A 26702-nucleotide genomic window follows, 5' to 3' on the forward strand; every position below is an offset into this window, starting at 1 on the left:
ATTTTAAACTATCAAATAAAGACAGAAATTAACATAACAGGTTAAAACAGGACCTAACTACATGCTGTCTATAAGAAACTTACCTTAAATAAAACGACAGTGGCAGAAGAGATATATTATCTAAAAAATCAAAGATTAGAACTCAATAATAACCCAATTTAAATACAGACAAAGAACTGGATGTGGTGGCTCACATCTGTAATTCCAGCACTCAGGAGGCTGAGGCAGGAAGATCATTGTGAGTTCAACACCAGCCTGGCTACAAAGTGAGTTCAAGGCCAGCCTGAACTGCATAGTAAGACCCTGTCTCAAAAAGACCAAAAAAACAAAAAAACACAAAGAAGAGCTATTTCTCCAAAGATATAAAAACAGTCAATAGCACAAATGGCAACACTTCAAATGTCTATCAACTGATGAACAGGTCAACAATTGTGGTATCATCCATCTGTTACAGCATCCGTCTTGTGTTTAGGTGTTCCCTCCCAAAGACTAATGCAGTCATATGTGGGGATTTTTCAGAGGTGGCTGATCTGAAATGTGTGATGCTAGGATTCATGCTGCAATGCTAGGATTAAGGGCACTAGGATTAAGGGTGTGAGCAATACCTGCCCTAAGCAGCCTGGCTAAGATATAAGGGAGAGAGAGAATTGTGGTCGTCCCTTGTTGCTTTGCTACCTTCTGCCTGCCATGGACTGTTTCTCCTCTACGATGCCTGTCTCCCACACCACCCTGCTTTGGAGCCAGCTGATTACGGACTGAAATCTCTGCAAAGTGTGAGCTGAATAAAGCTTTCCTGCTTTAACTCTGGGCATCGGGTATGTTGTCTCAGCAATGAGAAAAATAACTAAGACCCCCTCCATACAAAGGAGCATTATCTAGACACAAAGAGAATGAGGTTTTGATTAGGCAGCAACATGAACAAAACTTGAAACCATTATGCTAAGCGAGGAAGCCAATCACAAAGAACACATGTGACAGCATTTGTACAAAATAACCAAATATGCAAATCTATCGAGGCAGAAAATAAACTAACAGCTACTGATGGCTTTGGGGTGGGAGGCAGGGTAGGATGGCAAAAGCTGAAAGTAGTTTCTTGCAAGGAAAAGAACTGTCTTTAACTGGTTTGTGGCAGAGTTTGCACAAGCCTAGTGTAATACTCAAACCCACTGATTGTAATTTTACAGGAGTGAAGTGTATAGTCTGTGAATCACATCTCAAAGCTGTTCAAATGAAAGAACTAGTCTTGAGCACACATACAAGAAAGGTCAGGCTGTATTAGACGTGTTGGCTCTGCTGCAGAAGGGGGTTTCAAAACACACTAATATATTTCAAAAATATAGTACATAATAAACTCTGCCATTAATACTAAGCATCAATAGCTATATTCAACTTGTTGGGTTAGTAATTAAATCCACAGAGGCTTTTCCATCTCTGAGTATGTTGTTCTGTTTAATAAACATAACTTCATCATAAAGCAAAGAAATGAAGGTTAAAAAAGAAGCACGATGACAGAGGATTCCCACAAGAGGGCAGCAGCTTATCGGTTTTTAAAAACAAATTCACAAGAAAACATGTAACAAAAAAAAACGAACAAAAAAAACCCCAAACCCACTTATGAACATCAAGGTCCCCACTTCCACAACTTACATCTCCAAGTACACACCTAAAAGGAATGGCCCCATATGTACACATCATATACAGTTTCTATGATGTACGAACACACAATGAAGGTTGCAACTTTACAAAAAACACATCACCCACTGATCCTCCTTAGGACAGCCCTCTCTGCCTCTGCTTATCCCGTAACTCTTACCACATTCTTAAGCAGTTCTGCAAATCTGCTTTTGTATGTTTATAAGATATAATCCAAAAAAACAAAAAACCCCATAAATGGTGCTGCTGAGTGCCATATAATCTAAAGATAGGCTCCTAAAAGTATTATGGTCTGTCCTCATCCACCTCATTCACCAGATCTCGTGCTGTGTGACTACTGGCTCCTCTCCAAAGTCAAAATGACCATGAAAGGTAAATGTTGTGAATCGATCAGGACATCTGGGCAGCTATGTCAGGGCAACTAATGACAATCATGGAAGAGCACTTCCAGGACTCCTGCACAAAGTGCTATGAGTGATGGAATGAGCATATTTAAAGTGACAGGGGATATTCTGAAGGAGATGAGTAGGTTTCTTCAAAATGAATTTCTAAGAAACATGTATTCACTGTATGTTTCAATCACACTACATAGTCACTACATCCTAAAATACTAAGGCCAGAGCTGGCAAACTACTGCTTACAAGCCAAACGCAGTCAGCCTTTTCCTTTCCCTTTCTTCCTCTTCTTTTTTCTTATTGATGCACGGCTCATGAGTTTAGAATGGTCTTTACATGTTTACCTGGGTACATTTTAAATGATTTTATAAGCAGAACGTCTTGATTCCACCTACTGGCCCTTACCAATAAAAACAGCATCTGGTTCTTCGTTTAAAAAAATATTCTAAATTACCTGTATATTTTGGTACCAAGGATTCAAATGATAATAAAAGGTGACATATTACTAATATCAATTTCATACAAACACATCAAATCAGTATTAGATGAAAGGTTTAACTTGAACATACCTAAGTTCTATGGATTCTCTAACAGATGGGGGGATACGATTTCTGTTTTGCAGAATACCTGATGTTTATACCCAGGGTTTTCCAGCTTAGCTAATGAGACTTAAAATTCCTTTCAGTCTTTATAACCTTGATTTCGCTTGTTCATAATGTCACTAACACTTTCTGTCTTAACAGAAAGCTTAACTCCCACTTTCTGTCTGTCAGAGCATCTCACACTTGGCTGATGGTGACATTACGGGCTTGACCGTTCTTGTGAGGGGCTGACATGTACCGTAAACACTGCTTCACAGCACCTCCGACCCAGTGGGCAGTACCTCCACAGCCGTGACAAATGACAACTGTCGCCCTGGGAAGCGAAACTGCCCCCAGAGAGATACACTGGTCTAGATTAATAGTCTCCAAAGTAACCTGCACGCATTCAGAGCAGGTCCAACAAAATATAATAATTTCCACTTACATAATTCCATTATCCACTTATACATTTTAGAGGGGGTACTAGTATGTTCCCAGCAGGGAGGCAGCATCACAGAGCTGGCCGTACCTGGCAACAGTCTTCTAATGCTTCCTCTATTCCATCATCACCTCACACTGCCAAAAGATTATGTTCTTCAACACAAGTGAAATCATAACACGCCAGAGCATGAAAACTTTCTACAACTTTCTGACGCGGTCAGAAAACAATTTCAACCCTTCACCCGTGTTGCCTACAAGTCCCTACATAGTCGGGCCCTATTCACTTCTCTTCAGAGCTTCCCCATCTCAGTCTTCTGGCACACACGTCCTGTCCGTTCTTTACCTGGCTGTCATCCTGCTCGTCCCTGCACTCTGACTGCACATCACTGTCTCCGAACCTCCTCTGTGACCTCACTCCAAGTCAGGACGCCACCTCTCGCTCACTCCCATCAGTACGCATCACACAGGAGCCGGTAGAGACGGAGCCACAATTTACAAACATGCCTTCGCATTTACTTTTTAAGCATCTCTCGCTGTTACGAGACTGCAAGTTCTGGGACATGAGGGACCACGTTCGATCAGTGAGTAAGGCTCAGAAAATCAGCTTCTTTAAACTTAAAAAGAATCTTTTAAAGATCAAAGAGAATATACTGCAAAAACCACTGGACTACGCCTGGGTCCCTGTAGTGCCTCCACTGGGGAATCTCTGGCCAATTATCCAGCCTTGCTATCAAGACTAGCTTCATGACCTAAGCCTAGCTATAAAGTCCCATCAATTAATTTCTCATGGGAATGACAGAATGTTTCTTAAAATGTGGATGGATTACTGGCCAGACTCAATTTTATGGTTAAAGAAACTGATATACAGTACAAATTCCATATGCCTCGCCCACTGTGCTAGAAGCAAATTCTCTGGCTTATTGCCTCCACACTTTTCTTTCTCACCTATATAATCCCTGAAGACAAAACACACTAGTAAAAAAAAAAAACAAAAAACACTTTTTATTATGCTTATACATGCTAAGCAGGAGTAGACATCTGAGGAGAATCTGCAGCCTAAGAGCTTTTTACCTGTTACCGCATTTAGATTAGCAACTTGGAGTCTCTTAGCCAGCTGAAGCAAACAGGGAGAACGGGAATATTTCAAAAAACAGCAAACTTACCTAAGTGCCTTATCGCATATGGGTAAAACAAGACAGGTATAATGAGGTGCCAAAGACAGTTTGTTAATAATGGATCACCAGTAGCATGAAGGACAAATAAAAAGTAAGCAGAGGTCCTGATGATCATCTAGCTCAAGCCCTAAATTTTCAGGAAAGTTTATCCATGAGGAAGAACAACTTTCTCACAGCTAATTCACTGCAAAAGGGGCCAGAATAAAAAAATGTAAGAGCTTCTATATTAAAAAGAAGAGATATAAAAAAGTATTGGGAGAAACTGCCTAGTATAGATAGGTAAGTCTCCTTTAACTTCTTTAACATCACCTTAGTCTTCACAGAATTCAATGTCATATTTACTTTTCCACATCAAATTTAAATGTGCTCATGTATCTAGCTTTCCAGGCAATCTGATTAAAAGTAACCAACTGAAAGTGGGGTTTGTAATCACAGAAACAGTAAATCCGATCATAGGTGGCAGGTGACACTAAGATTCCAAAAAGCCTACAAACCATACTTTGTGTAGCATCTCAGCATAGGAAAGCAGCTTAGGAGCAAGGAATTTGTGCAGCAACAGTCCTGTGGTTATCATGTGATTACTTCACATTTCACAGCAGCAGTCGAGCATTATCAATGAGAGATGCTGGTTCGCAAGGTACAGTGCTCATCATTCATAAGCATGTTGTCAGTGAGACTAGGCCATCATTGAGTTCTCTAACTGGGTTGTTCAAACAGAGAGCCGGGAGCCACAGTGGCTACTGAGCATGTGAAATGTGAAATGCCTGAGCACTGAGCTTTTAATGTTAATTACTTTAAATGAACTTTCTCCCTGGTATGCAAAATTTAAAAACAGCCACATGTGCCTGATACCTATCAAATGGGACAGTGCAAATCTACAGAATCTTCTCAGAGGAAATCCCTCACTCTACACAAAGCTAGATAAATTCTGCATTTTTAGTCATTTGCTAATAAAAAAAAATTAGCAAACTTTAAATTCACGGGGAAAATTATATGATAATTAAAGTCACTTTCCTTTAGTAAAAGCATATCCAGTCCATTCTCAGAAGATCCCCTGAGCCCATCAGGCTTCGCTAGCTGTAATTTAACTCACAGCACGCCTGCAGCATCCAATCAACACATACTTACACATTGTCTTCCAGGCAGATTTTGGGGCCCACCACATTGGCTGCTCCACTTGCCATTTTAAAAGCAAAATGTTTCTCGGGGCAAGCTTTCGAGATCCCACATTTGTATCTGGGAGGTTTTGTAGCTTTGAGGGAGAAATAGGATTGTGTGGTCGTTACTGTTAGAGAATAAATTAGCAGACTCTACAATCTGCTTTGCATTTCAAACCACGAAGACATTATGTAAAATATCAACATACACATATTTTAAAATATATACTAGCATTTTTTCCCCATAAAGGTTTCAAAGAACTTCAAAAAACAACAAGAAAATACAATAACAAAACTAGACCCTACTGGGTCAAAAACTAGTAACTGGTATAAATGGACCAAGTGTATATAATACACTCAATGAATATGCTTAAAGTTATCTTTAAATTTTATGATATAGGAAGTTTAAAATTGTTACTTTGCATTTCCAGTCTACAGATCCATAAAAATCAATTATCTCAAGAATAACTAGAAAGCCTAATGTCCCACTAGCCACCTTGAACTAGAAATTCTCCTTTGACTCTTCTATTACCTTCTAGACTTAGGAAACTGGACCTAAAAACTACTCATGGAAGAAAATATTCATAATGAATAAATACCAATGGTATTGGGCTGTCCAAATAGCACCCATATAATTTTACACACACTTCTGTTTATTTGGTGGGTCTGAAAATTCAACACAGGGCATCAAGCAAACTACATAAATGCTCTACCACTGAGCTATATCCCCAGCCTGCAGGCATATAACTTTGAGACACAATTTTCAAGTCAGTTCCTACTACCACTAAACTATCAGCACTGCCTAAGTATAAACTCTCATGTGCCTAAAATATGGATGAATATATATTTGTAAAATATTAACATGAATTACTTACAACGTGTAGCTGGGTCCAATGCTGACCTTGCTAAGGAAAAAAAAAGAAAGTTACCGTTGTTAGAATAAGCCTCTTGACAAGTGTCCATTTTATAAACACATCTAGAGCTTCCAACAGGCTTATAAAAATATGTGTTTGAATACTCAGTATACAGTAAGTGAAATATGAGTACCACTTCAGAAAATTAATTTTATACAACACTTTATAAACTATTATGTTGAGGAATAATGGAAGTAGCAGTATGGTAGAAAATTCTATTTTTACCTTTACATTTTGTTGTTTTAGTTATTATATATTTAAATCTCAATCAGAAAGTTACTCTACAAACTTACCATTAAATGACTATAAATATACACCTGCTAAATAATTATGGTATTAAAATTTATAGCAGCTGTATGATACTGAGCACATATACATATAAAGCTTCAGAGAATATATATAAATCTATCTTGTTGGCTAGGTTAGAAAGGAGAAGAGCTAAAATAATTCTTGGCAACAAGGACAAGGAAGGGAACATCACAATTCTGGATTTCAGGTTATACCACAAAGCTATGGTGATTTAAAAAAAAGCTTGATATTAGTTTAAAAATCATACTTGTAGATCAATGAAATAACATAGGGGTTGCAGAAACAATCGGAGGCTCACCCATGCTGTCTCAGAGGACACAACTGCCTGTTCTTTCAAGGCTAAGTAGGAGCACAACACATTTTTGAAAATCCTTATTTTGTAAAAAGAAAACTGTATGGTCTCTTCAGTTCCACAGTCTTAATCTCTGTTTGGTATTTTGCCATTTTTTGATTATTGATTTCTTTGCATTCTAATGTAATTACTTCAACATAAAAACAAAAATAAAGATCTAACTCCAACGTTCAGCAACACCCATATCAGAAAGAATGAATCATAACAAAGTCAACAGATGTTCAATACAGTTCTCATGGTATTATACAGGAACTTGCACATGAATTCTTGTGGGCATGGGAAAGAAAGAATTAAGATATGTTATGTCCACATGACAACTCTACACAAGGAAAGTAAGCATTGTACACTGCAAACGTGCTAATACAAATTTTAAAAATTATTAAAAAAAGAGTATCGGGGATGGAAAAGAAGGGGATGGTAAGGAGTGGGGAGCTTTAATTCCTCCAAAATAGAAATGTATTAGGTATAATAATAATTGTTTAAAAGGTCATTACTAAGAATTTCAGATAAGGTTCAAGGAATCCACAAGGTCAAACCTTAACACGAATGTTGCAGATCTCAATCTGGCCATCTAGCATAGCTACACTTAGCTGTGGCTGGAAGTGCCAACATCTGATCCCAGCCTGGGAAACTGTAACAGAGTATTAAAGCATTGTCGCTACCCATTTCCGGATCTGACTAATAAGTATGCAGTGTGATAAATGTTAGCCAGCTGTCTGACTATAAGTAGTCACTTGTTTTTACTTTTGTACTATTTTTAATAAGTGTGAATTTCCTGTTAGTCCAATATTCAAACGGCAAAACAAAAGTTAAAGCTGAAAGATAGTATATAAACGTTCAAAAGGAGGAAAATAACCAAGTGAAGCCTTGTTCACTCAACAGAGCACTCACCAGATTATGTACTTCATGACTTTAATAAATCATAAAGGTAGTACAATAAATGATGTGGAAAAAGTTTAATATATGGAATAGAGCAGAAAACAAACTCTCCATACCATAAGGTTAAACACTAAAAATATTCACTCATAAGGACAGAGACTTGAAGAAAACAAAAAAATTAAAAGTTAGTAAATTTAGTTATTGGAATTACATTACTAGGGTCCATTCTTTCAATTTTCTTAATCATGTCATTTTCCTTGATTATATTATAAAAGGGGAAACAATTACAGAGCTCTAATCCAATGATCTTACTTCTGTAAATGAGAAAACTAAAGCTCAGGAGCATAAGGCATAGGAATTCTCAACTTCACTGTGTCCTGAATACAGGCATTACCTGGCTCAGGTGTGACAATTTCTAGAAAGCAGCAGTGTTAAAGTCAGGAACTCGGGTCCACCTCACCTATGGTAGTGAGGTACTGGGAAGACAGTAGGATCAGAACAGGGCTTAATTATACACCATTCACATATGGTGGGACTCTCCCTCTGACAAGCACCTCTGTATGTGCTACTGACTTGACCATATTTTTTCTTTAAAGATAAAGAAACTGAGGCCACAATGGTTGACTGACTTGACCTGTTCTAGATCACAGTTACTGAATGTAGCAGAGGTAGATTCTAAAGCCATCTTTCACTAGCACTCGAACTCATACTGACCATCTCTGAAAATGGAAATGACTGAGGTCTTCTGACCACACACACGAAAACTGCTAGTCCTGCTGGGAGTAGGAAGCAGGACAAGAAATCTTTAGAACAAACACTTTTGACTGCAGAGGTTCAAGAGTAGAGAAAGTGAGCTGTCACGGATGCTGCTGCAGTAACCCAGGAAAAAGACAGTTTTGGGGAAAGAAAATATGAAAGGTAGCGACTGTGGGTCTGAAAAAAGTAGACTCAGAAACCAAGGAAACAACACTGACAAGACTTGAGAATGGATCAGGTCAAGGGTACTGGAAGAAAAGAATCTGGATACTGGTCAGGGATGTGGCTTTGAAAGCATCTGGGTATTTGTCTTGGTTACTTTTCTCTTGTTGCTGAGACAAAACACTTGATGCCCAATATTAAGGAAGGAAAGGTTTATTTAGCTCACAGTTTGTGGAGGTTTCATACTTGGCTGGCTCCAAGGCAGAGTGGCACATGGCAGAGGGCAACTGTTCATGGGCATGGAAAACAGCAAAAAGCAACAAGAGCGAAACAGAGGAATGGCAGCAGGCAGCCTCTTTCTCTCCCTTACACTGTATGCAAACTACCCACCCCAGGGCGGGTATAGCATTCACACCCATACATAATCCCAGCATTGGACTATGGATCAATCAAATATCCAGAAGAGAAGCCCGCCCCATGACTGCATGAGGATTTGCGGGACATGCAGACACAAACCATAACAGTATTCACTCATATGAGCCACTGAACAAAAGCACTCCTATCTTCTTTGTGCTGAAGATGTCTGTAAGAGTAAGGGTATTACTAAGGGATATATGAGGGATTCTGCTGGACCTGCTAATTTTAGGACACTTTTGAAGAAGATACAAGTATAATAGCATAGAGGTCTGCTGTACCAAGGAACTCGCATTAAAACCTAACCTGGAAAATCAGGAACTAGATGAGGCTGTCAATTATCAAATAATGACACCAGAGGCCAAGGAATCTTAGCAACCCAGAGAGGCTAAAAAAAAGGAGACAGAAAAATCCAGGAAGGAGTGGTCCTGGAACTTGCTTACAAATTCAAGGTATGAAAACAGTAACTGCCATCAATCTGAAGGAAAAAAAATGAAACATCACTGAGATATAATTTTGGGGAAATCAGTTTATTAATCACAAGACTTCCTGTTTGTTTTTTAGTGCTGGGGACTGAAGCTAGAGCCTCACACACTCTATCTAGGCAGATGCTCTATAACTGAACTACATCCTCAGACCAAAACATTGTAAAAAACAACAAAAATCACCATCTACCTTGTAATTTCAACTAGTTTCAATAAAAATTTTGTTTTAATTTTCTAAAATACTACATACTAAACCTGAGTCACAATGACTTAGAGAAGCTATCAAGTATCGAGTAAGCTGCTGTACCAACAAGGGGGGAAAAATAGAAAACTCATCACTAGAAGAACTAGTAGGCACCAGGAATACTGATCATATAAACTAGCCCGATACTGGGCTATATTCCTACTCTTTGATAAATTAAGTGAGACAGTAAATAAATTACAGAGGATAACACATAATTCATTTTGATAGTAGTCTGAAATGGGAATAAAATAAAACCCACAAATTAAATTTTCACCAATCCACCAGACTGGAATCTAATAAGGTTTTATAGACATACTACTTCACTTCTGACATCAAAACATGCATCTGCTCTAAGGATACCTAAATTAAATAGCTACAATGCACACCGTAGAACTTTGCAGGTACTTAACATTTACGAAAAATTTAAATGCAAATCAGGAGAGATAACTATCCTAGTTAAAGTACTGAGCATTTGTTCTCAACTGACTACCCTCCTTTTTCCACTTTGGAAATACTCTTCTTTCTCACATAAAAATATGAATTCTCAATTATCTCCATTCATTTAAACTCAATCAGTATTTTTATCTGCAGGGCCCAGTGCTAACGTGGGGCAAACTACCAGGATGTTAATGCCCTCCCTCTGGTGGGAAGACACAGACACAGGAGAAAGAAAAAGCAGGAAGGTCTTACAAGGTAAAGCAGAATAAAAGCAGTGCTAAAATGACATAGGTACAATGCAATTAGAAACAACAGTTCAGAAAGAGGAGCAATACACTCAGGTAAAGAAGGAGGCGCAAACAAATCTCCAAAGTGTGGGCAATGACACAGGGCTCTCAAAAGTGAGATGGTTATGAGGAGACATGCTGATGAAAGAGGTGTGCAAGGTATGGAATCAGCATGAGCAAAGGCCAACGCAGAAAAGGACAGGACAAGCTCTGTAGCAGTGCACGGGTGATATCTGAGGTGGGCAGGTGTAGAGAACAATTCAGAAGGACAGGCTGGGGCTTTGAGTGTCATGTTGACCATGGACTTTGTATTTTATTCTCCAGGAACTGAAAGTACTAAAAGTTCATTAGTTTCCAAGAATGACGCGTGAGTGGTGAGATGCACACACAGCAAAGACAAGAGGGAGACACGGGGATATTACCACAGTGTTTAAGAAACAATGTGGACTAGAGATGAAGGTCCAGACTAGGAGGAGACAGGGGCCAAGGGTGGGGACAGACGCAAGCACTGGAGGGGACTCACCAGCTAGCTGCAAGTATACAATGACTGTGCCACACGATGGCTTCACGCAAGCTCTTTTTCACTTTTCTCTAAAAACAGTGGATCTTTCTCCAAAAAATTCTTCTATTTGTACCAATGGTTCTGTGGGCGCCCTTCACTCAAGGACTATCCTTCTTTTGTCTGTTCAATCTCTTTTCATTGATTTGTCACTCACAGAATTTTCACTCATAATTTATAGGTTAAGTGAAAGTCTGTTACTTTAAAAGGAAAAACACCTGTTTCTATATAAGCTACCACCCTCTAATAATCTTCCCTCACCCTGCACGTTTCTTAGAAGGATCAGCTATTCACTGTACTTCCAGAGCAACAATGAACAAAACCTCAATGTCATCAACATGGTTTCTGCTCCATGATTCAAATGCAAGTAGCTGCACTGTCAGAGGTCGCAGGCCGGCCCCCAGGTGCTGACAAACACACACAGACTGGAAAAAATAGGGAGTGGCATTATACTGTGCAATAACCACTTCCAGTTGATCTCATTTTAAGAAGAGGGCTTAAAAACAACCAAGTTCAGGAAAAAAATGATCAATACATCAAGACGAGTGAATATGAAGGAGGATTTCATTACTTGAAAAGATGAAAATGTGTAAGGGGGTCTGAAGGACCATGAATACATACATTCTAACCACCTGAGAGACTGTCATGTGGAAGAGCGTTCTAGCAAGCAGAAGCAAGATCAAGGACTGAAAGTACTCAGGAGTACAAAACATTAAACAGCACACAGAGATGTATGCTAACTTGTCCTGGTAAGAAACTCACCTGAGATGTTAATACATAAAAATCATCTGAAGCCATTACTCAGAATGTGGTCCGCACACAAAACCTTACCACCAAGAAGTGCATTCAAAATGCAGAACTCAGGGCACATCCCAGGCACTGAATCAGAATGTGGATTAGTCAAGATTTTCTAGAGATTCTTTTGAGAAGCACTTGGTATAAAGTCTTGAGCTTGGACGGGAGAGACAGTAAATTAAATCTTGAGGATTCCTTCCAAGTACTAATTCATACAAAGCAAAACTCACTAATTCAGAGATCTCAGAGTTCTTTCATTCATTTCTGCCTACTAGGCCAAAACACTGTTTCTAGGTTTTACAATTTCCCTTTTCATGCTTAATTTTCAATATCTTAAACAACATTGCAGCCAAAGTTTATTTAATACAAGCGTCTATGAAAAGTATCAGTAATGTCTCTAAATTCAAATAATGAGGGCCTACAGTCTCTCCAAAAGACTCACTTAGCTTTACACAGAGGTTTAGTTAAATATAAGCACTTGCCACTTTAATAAACAGTAAGTTCTATTTTTTATTCTCATAATGGTATATTTATAGACTAGAAATACACATTAGATACTTAGACATACAATCTTCTAAAATAGCATTAAATCGGTTCCATTTCATTAACTTACGGATTTTGTTAAAAACTGAGTTAAATTACCTTGTGACGGTACATTTACCATATAGAAACATTACATGGATACCAAAAAAAGGTCACCAAAAAAAGTCACAGAAAGTAAGATGAATTTTAATGACCAATATTTAACATCCACTATTGTGATTCCTAATCATTTGGTAACTGAGGGCTAGATTTGGGTCCAAGTTTTCTAGTAACCAACAACTTAATCTTAGGGGTGTAGTATCTTCTACAATGTGCATTTAGAACACATGATTAATCCCTCTCACTAGGTATAAAAGTCTTTTAAAATGTGTTCGAAGTACTGAATAGTAGATTCATTACTTTATACTAAATTCTAAGACTTCTTATGCATTTTAGAATATCCTAACAAATCACATTTGCTGATAATTCTTTTTCTAGACTGGGTAAATAGCAGTGACTCAGTGTTGAGAAGTGATAAAAATTTAGACAACCACATTAAAAATAATGTTTAAAAAGGAAAAAAAGTGAAACTTACCAAATAGATTTCCTAAACTTGCATCCATTTTTATTTCAAATACTTGAGAAATAACATAAAATGTCAGTAAAAATACTGCCACAGCTACTACCAACTTTGCAGCTCCTAGACAAAAGGCAGAAATAATTCAGCATGAGTCTATGGGCTTACAGAATTTTTTGTTATGCACTTTAAACTTCTTTGCGACTACTTAAAATTCTATTTTTACAAGCAAAAAGCCTTACCTGTCATCAGTTGCTAGCTAACTACATAAAAGTGTCATGAGAGATGATGCAATTTCCAGTCCTTTCCAAATACAAAGGGCAGTGCTATATAGAAAGGCTACAAGAACACTGGACTTTCTGGAGATAACAAGGCCAAGACATCCACTACGCAAAATGTTCTCAAGGGAAATGTAACAGGTTTAACAACATATTTCCTAGAGCTACACCACTCATAGCATGGTACAACTTACACTTAATACTTAGGTTAAGACAGGCCTTCTACTCCTGGAGGACATAATTTGGCATCTATCTTGTACTTTATAAGATTATACGGTGAGTTCCACAAGGGCAGATGACTCATCTTTCACAACTTTATATCTTTATTTATGTCTGAGTGTCTTACAAATAGTTATCACTGATATTACTGCTTAATATGAATGATCCCTTTTGCTTTTTCTCCAAGGTTTACTAGATCTAGTAAAGGAAAAAGTGCAAGATAAGAAAAGAAATAGAAAAATAACTAGCAAAAAAAGAAATCTTCTTCTTAAACTTATGATTGCAGAGCTACGGCATTAGCTAATTCAGGAACATTAGCATGTTTATAAAATTTCCCTTCCCCGCTCCTTAATTTACATTTATGTAAGAGGTAGATGGCTTGGGATGCAGCCCAGTGCGACTACAAAAACAAAAAAGAGGGGCTGGGGATTTAGCTCAGCGGCAAAAAGCGCCTGCCTGGCAAGCGCAAGGTCGTGAGTTCGGTTCCTGGTACCGGAGAAAAAACAAAAACAAAAACAAACAAACAAACAAAAAAAAAAACAAAAAAGAAAGTAAAAGAGGTGGAAAAGGCCAGCAGTTGTCTTTCTTTAAAAAAAAAAAAGGCCTGGAAGTGAGGTCATCACTCAGAATTATAGGTAAGTTAGTGGTAGCACAAGAACAGAATCCAGGAAGCCTAACAAAGCCAAGTGGTTTGTACAATACTGCACTCTAAAACCAAATTATCTCATTCTGATTTCATACACCTGGAAAGAACTGACTGCACCCTGAGAGGGGAGAGAAGGGAATGAACTGACGATGTTCTCTGTGAGGCAAGGATGCGGAGAAGCAGTAGCTCCTCAAAGCCTACTCGGTGCTACTTTGAAACACTATTAATGGCTATGCATGTGGCAAGCAGGGAACAGATGCTAAATGGTAAGTCTCTGTACTTTCAATTTTGCTGTGAACCCAAAACTGCTCTAAAAGATAAAGCCTTAAAAAAAGTTCTAACAATACAGCAATTTGGCAACAAGGAAGTATAATCACTAATCCTCCCTTGGCTCTCTTTTCCATTTTCTACCTTAGTCTTTAAGAGCAACTACAAACTGCCTCCATTTTCAGTGCAGAAGAGCACAAAATTCATTAGGCTTTGAACCCTTCCTACCAGGGTTCAGCCAAGTGGTCCGTGCACAGTAACAGCATCAGCAACTCTTTGGTAAGTAGACGGATGATAACACGTGGCGTATTTTTCTTGATCATTTAAGGCCACAGCTTAAAGATTATATATTACATGCTAGTATGACCATCTTGTTTTCTAGCAATTATGAGCATGTGTAACCATAGATAACATCTCCCTATCTGTACAGAAAGCAGAAATGTGAAAGAAACTTTTATTGTTGAACATTGGGATATTAAAATGAGTTTTTAAAAATCAAGTTCATAAAAGAAAGTTCTAGTCTAAATTTTATAGAAACTAAACCTGACTCTAAATAAAAAAGCTACAAAAATAAATACATTTTCTATGTAGTACATGTTATGGTTTAGATTCACAGTGTCCCCCAAACTCGCCTCTGCTCAGGGATGGAGCTTTTGAATGGTGACTGGATTCACTCACTAATGAATGAGCTCAGCACCTGAAAGTGCCAGTAGAGGCGAGGCAGTTACAGTGGATCACTCAGGGCAGGACCCAGACCGGCCCATCTCTCTTCCTGGCTCCTCCCTTCTATCTCTGCTTTCTGGCCACTAGGACATAATCTCATTTTACACAGCTTTTCAAATATCACTTTCTTTTACAAAAATGGAAAGTGAGGCTAAAATTTTATATCACTTTCCTAGAACTAGTAAGTGGCAGCACCTACACCAAGACCTATTTGCTTACAGTGGACCATCAGAGGAACCAGGAAGAAACAAAAGTTCTAAGGAACAGAAACGCTAAAGGTAGAGAAACTAGCGTTGTCTTTGGAACTGGTTCTGGTCAACCTTCTGCAGAGCTGGCCTGATTCAGAACCAGTATTCAGCTATAGACTTGGAAAGCTCTGTCACCATACCACACAATTGCCATCCTGAACCTTCTATGAAATTCCCTTCTCTTTCCAGCCATCGAAGGCAGGTAGATGTTCCTGCTTTTCACAAGCCAGAGAGCATAAACTTCATCTGTCAGAGTAATGGTTATGTGGATACTTCAAAGCAACCTGGTATTATTTTAAATAGAGACTACTTTATTAAAAATCAATAAACTAACAGCTAATCTTCCTTATTTGTTCACTAAGGCATTTCCCATAGATCTATATGAGGGACAGTGCCAAACATAAAATAGACACTTAGTGAATAATTCCTCATCAACTGACTGGGTCATTAGTTGTCAGAATCTGAGAAATGGACTAGATGACAAAGTTAATTTAAACTAGAATGAAGTTAGAATTATTAGGGCCAAATAGAAACTTGCTTTTAAGGTCATCATGCTTAAATAATATACTTTAAAATCATCCAGAGAGATAAAAATTAAATAATACCACTGTACAAAAAGATCATTCAAGAAAAGATACTGCATGTGTTTTTAAACCACAAATGAGTTTGTGGTTTCTGGGAGACTTTTCTTCAACAACTGTACAATTACTTTTACAAGATGTTTTGTAACTTCATGGCAAAGAGATCCAGTTTTCAAAATTTTCACAAAGGCATTGGTAACAACTGTCAGTTACGTTTAACAACCTTCAATTACATCTGTTTAATAATCACGATGCCTGATCAACTGTGCCTGACTCTATACAATTATGACCAAAGTATGAAGATTTGTTCGCTCACCTCTCCTGATATGACATATTTTTAAGAGATTTTTTTTTTTTTTGGTTTTTCTCCGGTACCGGGAACAAAACTCACGACCTTGCGCTTGCCAGGCAGGCGCTTTGCCGCTGAGCTAAATCCCCAGCTCCCTAAGAGATTTTTTTTTAAAGGAAAATATTTAGCTTTCCAGTGAGACAAAAATTAAAGACCAATTATTTTGATTTTGAGAAATTGTAAGTTGCCTTCTGTCTTGGTTACTTTTTTTTCGCTGTTGGGACAAAATACTTGACGCCCAAAATGAAGGAAGGAAGGGTTTATTTTGCTTACAGTTTGTGGAAGTTTCAGTCCGTACTTGGCAGATTATAAGGCAGAGTGGCACATGGCAAAGAGCTAAAGCTCCTGGCGACAGAACACAGCTAAGCCGCAAGCACACACACCAGGGTGGAATGGGGCAGGAATGCCCCAAGCACTTTTTTCCTCTCCCTTACATATGTAAACTATCCACTCTTGGGCGGGCATAGCTCTCACACTCATATTTAAACTCTAATAGCCTGCCCCGTAACCGCATGAGGCTTTGGGGGGACACACAGACATAAACCGTAACACCTTCCATGTTGGGCAGATATGCAGTAGAAATTCCTTTGTAAAACATGCAATTCTTTAGGTCTTTAGTGGAGGAAGTGTGGGGAAAACATTTAATTGCCTACAGGTAGGAAGAGGTCATCCAGGTATTTATAGGTCAGTCTTTTTGTAACGTCTTACAGATAACTACCTTAATACTGTGAACATCTAGTCATTTTTTTTCATTTTTTAAAAATATGCTGCTTTAGGAACAAATTAACGTCCTTAACATTACTTCATACACTGAACTTGAACAAACATTGAGCAAAAATACATTTTATTAAATTCTTTACATACATTAGTTTTAATTTTACATGGGAGAGGTTTAAACTTTTAAATTTTTCTCAAGAGGCTGTACTTTCGCAAAAACAAAAATCAGCTTGCCTGTGCTATCAAAACTATTCTTCATATGGGCATTTTATATGCAATACTAGGCAAACAAGCTTAATATATAAGAAATAAACATTAAAACTACAACTTAAAATATTTACCACAATTTCAAATGTCTTCCATAAAACTTTACATAATTCGCACTAAATGTCCAATCTGTGATTTGCTGACTTTCCTGACTACCTAAACAAAGACCGAAGAGTAACTTATTGTATTCGTTATTAGTACATGCTTGCAGTACATGATTACATTTCCTGTGCACGTACACAACCAATCTTAATTCCTTTCCCATCCGTTTCCCCTTCCCCCTCCATCTCTGGATCCCCTTCTCAATTGAGAAAGATCTATTTCCCTACTTCTTAAAACCTACCTTTTATTTTGCTCTTTATTTACAATACAGGTTCTCTCATGTGATATTTAAGCTCATGTGTCTGATTTATTTCTCTTAACAATTTATTTTAGCTCTGTACTCAATACAAAGAAACACTATTTACCCTCTCTCCTTTAGACATCATAAAGTTTTCCCAAAAGTCAAAATTATATCCACCAGATTAAATGGCTTACCTGCTACCCTCATGTTTGGTTTTTCAGTCTATGGCACTTTTCATTAAATAAGCTCCTAAAATCAAAAGAAAAAGCAAACACCATTAATTTTAGATTAAATATTCTTCCTTCACCTGAGTTTGACTTGGAATGTACACACTGCAGCCGTAATTAAGCAGATGTCATGACATCTCTGAGGGGCTCCAGCTGACACTACTGTTTCCTCAGCAATCTTACAGAGTCAATGCATGAGAGAAGTGGCTGCTGAGCGCGTGACCGGAAGACAACTCCTCGCTGCTCCCAGTGACAGCGCACCTCCAAGGAGTTTCTGACCAGTCCCAAACTCCCAATCTGAGGCAAGTTTCAAAGAGGTTAAGCTGTTCACGCAGTCATGGAAAAAATTAGTGGTAGAAACAGGGCAAGAGGTTAGGAGAGTCAGCTCACAACTGTGTGTGAGGGTATTTCATTTCTGATATGACACAGTTCGGGTATCATTGCACGAAGCATTCACAGCAATGGGTTTTCACATTTTCCAACTTATGTTTCCAAAATCTACACTGTCACAGTTTCAAATATTCCAGCAACGATGATTACTGATAAAACATTACATATCAAATGAAATTGTTCTTCAATTTTATTTACCACACAGGAAACAGATGCTACAAAAGAAAAACTGCTGCAAGACTATGCATGTTTCTCTCCTATGATAACGTAAGTAAAATGAAAAAATAAAAAGGAAAAATCTGATAATAAAGCCATGCCCAAGTTTAGCTCGACAGCTTCCACAGTCAAAACAATCTCCCGTAAAGATTAAATTCACAAAGAAGATCAGAATTGTGTATTCTTCGGACCATGTTCGATACTTGTATTTCAATGTTGATATCTGCTCTAGTAATTCACTGAAAGTTGTAAATAAAAAGAAATGCCCCACTCCCACACTGAAGAATGAGACACAGTCTTCTGACCCATGCTTTTCCTGGGGCTCCTGTCCTCCGCACATCTACTCTGAAGTGGGGACCAACACATACATGAGTTGTACATTACTGATTTCCTTCCTTTGTTAGTTATCTGAATCTCTTCCAGATGACAGGAAAAGTCAATGTTATCTATCTTTTTATACCACTCAGCCAAAGGCTAGGAAAACACTACAAGTTAACAGGAGATACTGAAGTATCCACCAGCCATCACACAAAAACATAAAAAAACCTGGCTTTTCAAATGAGAATTCCAAGAGATTATAAATCGTCTTTGGCTTCCAGTAAAATTGATTCTAATATTCACAACTCACTTATCTTTCCTTGCCGAAAAATAATTTCACTCCTATCTGAGTGTGGCCCGGCAGAATGTCTGAAAATTCGATAAGCTGCTGGGTACCAGACACCTGCTGTTCTATTTCAGTCTCCGTTACCCACTGGGGTACTGCACCTGTACAGCTCCCAGCACTGCCTCAGATACCTGCCACCTGTTTTTACCTCCAACAGGCCCGATTCTAAACTCACCAGTGCTAAGACTGCAGTGTAAACAACTACCACACACCTGGACTGGTGAATACAGTTGTTTCCCACTAAAATTTCTTAGCAAATTAACATTTAGTAAGACCTCTAAATTAAAATTTCATCAAATTAAGATTCAACCATAACACATCTTCAATTAACTGGCTTAATGTTCTAGCATCTTTAATTAATGACACAAAGGTGTAAATCGGCAAAAACTAGGCGTATGGATCAGTGTCCCCTGCCACAGCAAATTCTAGCCCACATCACCGGCTGACCTCTATGTCTGTAAGCTGCTGGCAGTGAAGTGGTTTGTGCATCTCTGGTTGGGGGAGGGGGTGAAATATATTTGAGAGCAAATCACAGAGCATGTTTATAATATGTTAATTCCAAGTCATTCCTGATTTATGTTCTTAAGAAGGCATTTAAAGACAAAGACAATCTTTATATACGATAACTTCAGTGAAGAGAAAGCAAACACATAATGAAAACCTCAGGCCAAACTGCCAACAATGAATGAATATTGAATAGGTCCAGAGAAAACGAACACAGCAAAGGACTGGAAAGGCCCCTACCAGAAGCTCAGAACTCTAATGCAGAGTGAACTATTGAAAAGTTTAAAATTTCTTATTCGTTTAAAGGCAGACATATAGAAATTACAGCCAATTAGCAAAACCAGAATATTAGTGGCTGGAAGATACTGTCAGGGCAGATTAAAAGTAAATAAATTTGAAAAAAATCCTCCAACGGTGCATTCATGGCATACAGGCGCTCCAAAGGAGGAAATATTGGCCAAAACAAGAAGTTTCAGTGGTCAGGTAAGTGAGGCAGGCTGCTCAACATAAGGTGCACAGAGACCCGAAAGCGAACACCAAGACAGGCACTGTGATGTCCCTGTGTAGTGAAGCACTTGCTAACGAACAAGAAGTGTGTGACCTGGTTAAGCAAGAGCCCAAAGTAGGACGTCACATGGCATCTTGCATTTCTTTACATGTTTTACAACCTAAAGATCCTTTTTTAGCCCCAATACTAGTCTGGCTCAGTTGAGTGAAGTGTTGTTAGTCAAGGAAAACATCAGACTACCATATAAACAAGGAAGTACTGTCTTAGAATCCATTAACTTCATGGAGAGCAGCAAAGAAAAGCACAAGTCAAGTGATACTTCCACTTTCCTTGAGAAGTGGATTCTAAATCAGCTGAATTACAAGAACACCATTTTATATCAACAAAATAAGCCAAGAAAATAATTACCAGGCAGAAGTCCTGCCAGTTAATACAAACTAGGAAATGAAGCATACATACGGTGGTGCAATTCACACATTAGTTCTCGTGATCCTCCTATCAGCCCTCTGGCTCTAGTGGGTATTATGGGGCATTACGGAGGAGGTCAAGGGATTTATCTAAGGTCCTATGAAGGGTAAGGAAGCTCAAAAACAAATCCACTTCCTTTTCACCCCAGCTGCTCACTGACATACTCTAATGCGAGCAGCCTGCTAACAAAAGGCCATGTCAGTCAAATAGGCTTTTGCAAATTGTTCTGGGAATCTCCACTATCTGCTGCAAACCAGCCATTCCTGAGATGTGACACTTTGTCAAAATGCCTAAGCTGGTGTGTTAGAATCTTCCCACCTCAGGAAAGAAACAAGAAAATGAAGCAAACAGATGCACTCATTAATACAGTTAATACTTACAAACAGCAACCACTTAGTTAAACCAGAAGAAAAAAAAATTACAAGCTATGTTCCACAGATAAGGAGAAATTATCATTCAATTCAATCCAACTGAACAATGCAGTGACAATTTTAACTAAACCAACCAGGTTCTGATGATTCTAATATTCACATGGATCACTGGCTTTTCCAAGAACTATTAAAAATAGGTCAAAGAGCAAATGGGAGGATGTAAGGTATGTTTTGGCTCTGTGATTGTTAATTTTATGCACCTAATTGACTGGGCCACCAGCTGTCCGTATACAAAGGCCATCAAAAAATGTAAACATCAGGAAAACAAAAACTTGCATCAGTATTTTAATACTAAATTTACTGAGACATGAGCTTAGTACAGGTTACCTTTGGCCTCTACAATTACATGAGGTACCCACAGTGGTGGCCACCAGCTTCTAAACATTAGTATAGCAAACTGCTGAAGTGTGGATACACTCTTTTTTTTTTTTTGACTGACTGTATTTAAACATTATTCTGAGTGAATGTGCAAAGACATTTGTGGACTGAGTAAAGAAGATTGCTCTCCTCACTGTGGTGGGCTTCATCCAACCTACCAGTAATCTGAATAAAGAACAAGAAAGGCTGAGTCCTTACTCATCATCACATTATGATGTATATACATAGAAATATATGTTTTATATATATATATATATATTTCTCACCTACAGCTCCTGGCTCATAACTCCCCTATCAAAGCAGGCCATAACACTTTAAATTTGTCTTCCCCACAAATCCCAGAAACTCTAAACTTCACCCACTTTTGTTTAGGGGCCGGACAAAAAGACATTCTCTGAGCAACCTTTGACAGCAGGCCATAAAACCCTCCTTCCTCCAGATGGGCCCTGCTGCACACACAGGCCAAGAAGGTCTCGGGGCTCCCCTTCAGTCTATTACAGTCAATCCTTTTTTGTCCATCACATTTTAACATCACATGCCTATTCAACAGTCTCCACAAAACTCCCAAACCGCGGAGTCTGAAACACTTTCAGATTATTGAACTGGAAGTTCTGGGGGAGGGGTCCAGAGATGCCACGGAAGCTTTGTGTTGCTTCCAACACACCTCACTTAGGCACCTTTTCATCTGCATCGTTTATGATAACCTCTATCACAAAGTGGTCAATCTAAGTGCTTTAATGAGTTCTGTGAGCCACCAAAGCAAATTAGTTGAAGCCCAGGAAGAGGCTGTGGGAACACCAGTGCATAATCAGTTCACTGGAGGCACAGGTAAAAACCACCAGGGCCTAACGTGGAAGAGGTGGTCTTGGAAACTGAGCCCTCCACCTGTGGTATCTGACACTACCTCCAGGTAAAGTAACAGAGCTGAAATGGATTAGAGGGCACCTAGCTACTGTCTGGAACTGATGGCAGTTTTCTAGTGAGGGGAAATCCCCAGGTCTTTTGACGTCTTTCGTGCTGATAGTGCATGAGAGTAGAGAAAAAACTTTTCTCTAACAGAGGGAGAATTCTGCCTTTAAGCTGGGAGAATATATTCAGATATGGATTGGAACCATACTACCGGCTCTGTTGGGCTGCCAGCTTGCCAAATGCAGATTCTAGACTTCTCTGCCTCCAAGCTGTGCGAAACCATTTCTTAGAACAAACTACATATCTACAAACATATGCACCTTGTTATAAGGGATGTCTATGTTATCTATATAATATAGAATCCATGGATATAATCTATAGCTATATTATCTACCTGCACACATAAAATTTCCATATTTATAAGATGAGAAATACATATCTGTGTTATCTATATAATATATACCTATACTGTATGTGTCTGCATCTACATTTATAATCTATATTATGTACTGGTGGACATTTACATGGCAACCTATTATTTAGCCTATATACTGCCTCTTGGCTCTGCTTCTCTGGAGATCCCACACTAATAAAGATCAAGATCAGAAAGTAGAATATTAAGTTGTGGGAGGGTATTTAAAATAGAGAGGCAATACTGAAATGAAAAGAATACTACAACTATGAGAGCTACTGTAGTATTTTCTCACATTTACAAATAAGAGTATGGCATTAAAATACATGCAATAAATAACTATGTCTGTGATCAAAACAGGATGAGTATTGGGAAACTTCTGTGTGAGGCGTGACTGCTTCACTTCATACCTGCACTGAAAAGCAACCACCAAAAGTGTGAACATGAACAATCCACTCATGTTCTAAGGAAGCTGTATTTAGACACCGTAATTTGAATCTCCTAAAATTTTCATGTACTATCAAATTTTTCTACTTTTTATTTTTTACCCCACTTAAAAATATGAAAATCAACCTTGGCTTGTGGGCCACCTAAGTCTATGGGCTGCAATTTACCAAGTTGTGAGAGAATAAAAAAGTTTTTAATCAAAAAAATCTAAAATAAAAGAATTAAAAGCTTCGTGACTATGCCCTAATAGCCCCCACAGTCTCTGGGTTACTTGCAGGATATACAGCTTCCATGCAGTTTCTACTGCTTCTCTTAGAAATACTACCACAGAGCAAGGACTGATCGAACAACTCTCAATTCTGTGCTCTGCCAAACATTTTCCTAACTGACTGCCCTCCCTGGAAAGCAGCATGTTTTCTAGAAGAAACAACGGACTGGATCAACCTTCCTTTCTGTAGATAAAGCTGTCCATCTATAATGAAGGCGGGCGGTTGGGCTTTTCACCGAATTCTCATTTTGGCGGAAAGACCTGTCCTAGCCTATACACACTCTTTCAGTACCCAATAGGACACCTCAGCTTTTGTTTTTGAGCTGGCAGCCAGAGTTCTGGGCTACTCTGTCACAGACTTGGTGTCCACCGCATCCTAAACTTCTCGTGACAGCCCATCACACGGCTGGTGGAAATGTGCATCACCAGCTCATGGGCACTGACGATGGCCACAGACTGGGAACCGAAAAAGAACCGCAGGAAAAGACCAAAACCACACCATCATGCTGCACCTGGTGTCACAGTGACAGTGAGTACTGCAGTGGACTGTAAGACTTCTGCACCGAGCCACGCCTGTAGAAGTAAATGACTAGAAATAAAAGTAAGGAAAATCCAACAGGGTCAAACTGGAGTACAAGATCCTTCAAGATACACCTAAGTTGCATTTAAAACAGTCACCAGTATAATCTTCATTACAAACCAATGGCAAAGAAGGAAACCTTGTATAAACTTATTTTATAGACATTTCACACGGTAAGATATCGGAAGAAAGCTGTTATAATTCTTTTATCTCATTCTGCGTCTCATAATAAAACTTTAACATAGTAAGAGAGGCCTCTTAGTTCCACAGACACCTAAAACCTTGCCTTACTGATTTTAAGAGGCACGCCTCTCATTAACATGTCTAAACTTGGGTGAGGTATATAATCACATTTTCTTGTTTCTTAGAAGTATATAAAATGGTGTACCTTACGACCTATGGGAACAGATTCAGCAAAAGATCATATGGGCTTCTATGAAGCTCCAACTACAGTATTACCCAAATCATGGGTATCAGAAGTATGACTGTCCTTTTTCCAATGCAAATTCCTGACCCAGCTGAAGACCTGGACAATCACAGTCCCTAGGAGGATTAAAAACTCTTGACTGCAACAAGTTCCTGGGTGATTCTCCTTCATGCTCTGATCTGAGGACTTCAAAGCTACAGTCCACCAATAGAAACCCACAAAAGGCGGGAGGGGGGGGAGCGTGTAAATGATCTAGGCCAGAAATGACAAGATTTTTCATTTTTTTCTGAACAAGGAATGGAAATTAGCAGGTGTCCAGGCCAGGTCTCCTGTAGGGGTGAAAGAGGGAGAGGCAGGCAGTGAAAAATCTGGAGAAATGTGGTGAGAAAAGGGAAAGAAAGAACTCTTCACATGGTTGAAACAAGCTACCAGATTTTAAATTAAACAAGAAATATTTGGTTGTTCTTCTATCAAAGCAGGATTTTGCTTAAAAAGCTATAATCCAGTTGAAGAAATGTGATTAAACTTTTGAAACTCAGAGAACAAACATACCAAAATGAGAATACAAGGCAGAATTCTACAAGTGAGTTCTGCTTGCTCCTTCAAGAATTCTACAGGAGTTTAGAGTATAATCTAAACTATCTAATCCTATACTATACAATCAAGGAGGAGATGGAAGGACAAACGGATGTTAAAGAATAATTAAATACACCTACATACATTTTACTTACAAGATGAATCTAAATAGGGTAATGAAGTGTCCATCTCAGACTGCTAAATACAAGATCAGAGAAAGGCACAAATTTTCACCCAGCATAACTGCTACCTTCATCTCTAATAACTGTGTTACTTTATACCAAATGAGAAGTCACAGCTTGCCACTCTTTAAGAATTCACTCCACTATCCTTTAAGTGGTCTGCAGAACCAAAATGCATCAAAGTAGACACAATTCCATCAGCCAACCTACACTCAAAAGAAATGGAACAGTGGTTCCACCTGCCCGAGGCGGCCTGCGTAAAGCACTGTATCAACACACTATTTCTACCACAAAAAATAATCAATAAAGACCAGTTAGCCATTTGCAAAGAATATGAAAAACAGCTTCAATTGTAAAATTTTCCAAAAATGTACCAAGTGAAACAAATAGGGCTGGGGATTTAGCTCAGCGGCAAAGCGCCTGCCTGGCAAGTGCAAGGTCGTGAGTTCCGTTCTTGGTATCGGAGAAAAACCAAAAAAAAAGAAAGAAACACTGAAATATTCACTTCTGTTGACCAATGCCCTTCAACACTCAATGATCACTAACTGCAGATAATGAGTGTCATCATTAGATTAGAACACCTGATACCGTGCTGCTATCCCAAACTTTCTGAATGAGAAATTTTAAAAATCAACAGGAACCCACTCACTGCTTGAGATGTTCGTGTAACTTTCTCTCTAGTACACGCACACACAAATCACCAAGATCCATTGAGGGATGAGCGAATAAACAAAACATAATAGTGTAACCATGTGTGTGATTTGGGTCTAGGTATCAGGAGCACCACCAGCCAAGATAAGGAATGGCATTCGGGAACTGATTAATTTTTACAAAGTTAAATGGGTATCTTCGTATTGCTTTAGGCACTGTATTACGAACAGCAGTGGTGTTTTCAAAAACTTGGAAAAATCTAACAGGCCAGCACCAGCCTGCGAGGTGCTCACTGGTCCGAGGGGACCGGGATCTGCCGCAGGCATCGACCTCTACCTAACTTCTTTAAGTACTCGCACTCGCACTGCTAAAACCACGCACTTACGCACTGAGTTGTGAGCAGTAAATAAATGTACACGCCAAAGCACGCGCAGCAGCGCCTGGCACAGGATGAGCCCTTTAAAATAATTTAGTTACACCGCGTCCATACAGACCTAAGCGCGAAGACAGGTTTCTTCCACGAGACAGCGGCGGCGATGGAGACCGCACGGAGACCGCGCCGGGAAACCGCAGCGCGGAGCTCGCACCGTCCTCGGCAGAGCGCGGGCGCCGCGGCCGAGCACAGCCTGAAAACCAGCGCCGCGCGAGCCGGGGGACACGGACTCCGCAAGGCAGGGCCCGAGCCCCCGCCCGCCTCCAGGACGGCTCCCGCCGGGCGGACGTCCCGGGTG

The 26702-nt window shown here is 39.1% G+C and overlaps 1 protein-coding gene across 1 annotated transcript in view; it reads right to left on the bottom strand.

Moving 5' to 3' along the window:
• The window catches only part of Fam3c (family with sequence similarity 3, member C), a 42233-nt gene extending 15531 nt beyond the window's left edge, over positions 1-26702 (bottom strand). The window contains exons 1-5 of the mRNA XM_005402315.2: positions 26466-26702; positions 17928-17982; positions 13114-13218; positions 6278-6307; positions 5374-5497 (exon numbers count right to left, since the gene is read on the bottom strand). Of these exons, the coding sequence (XP_005402372.1) occupies positions 5374-5497; positions 6278-6307; positions 13114-13218; positions 17928-17940 (272 nt within the window). The 5' untranslated portion in view covers positions 17941-17982; positions 26466-26702. The remainder of the gene's footprint in view (positions 1-5373; positions 5498-6277; positions 6308-13113; positions 13219-17927; positions 17983-26465) is intronic.

This window comes from Chinchilla lanigera, unplaced genomic scaffold, assembly GCF_000276665.1.
Source record: "Chinchilla lanigera isolate Chin_1 unplaced genomic scaffold, ChiLan1.0 scaffold00078, whole genome shotgun sequence".
NCBI lineage: Eukaryota > Metazoa > Chordata > Mammalia > Rodentia > Chinchillidae > Chinchilla > Chinchilla lanigera.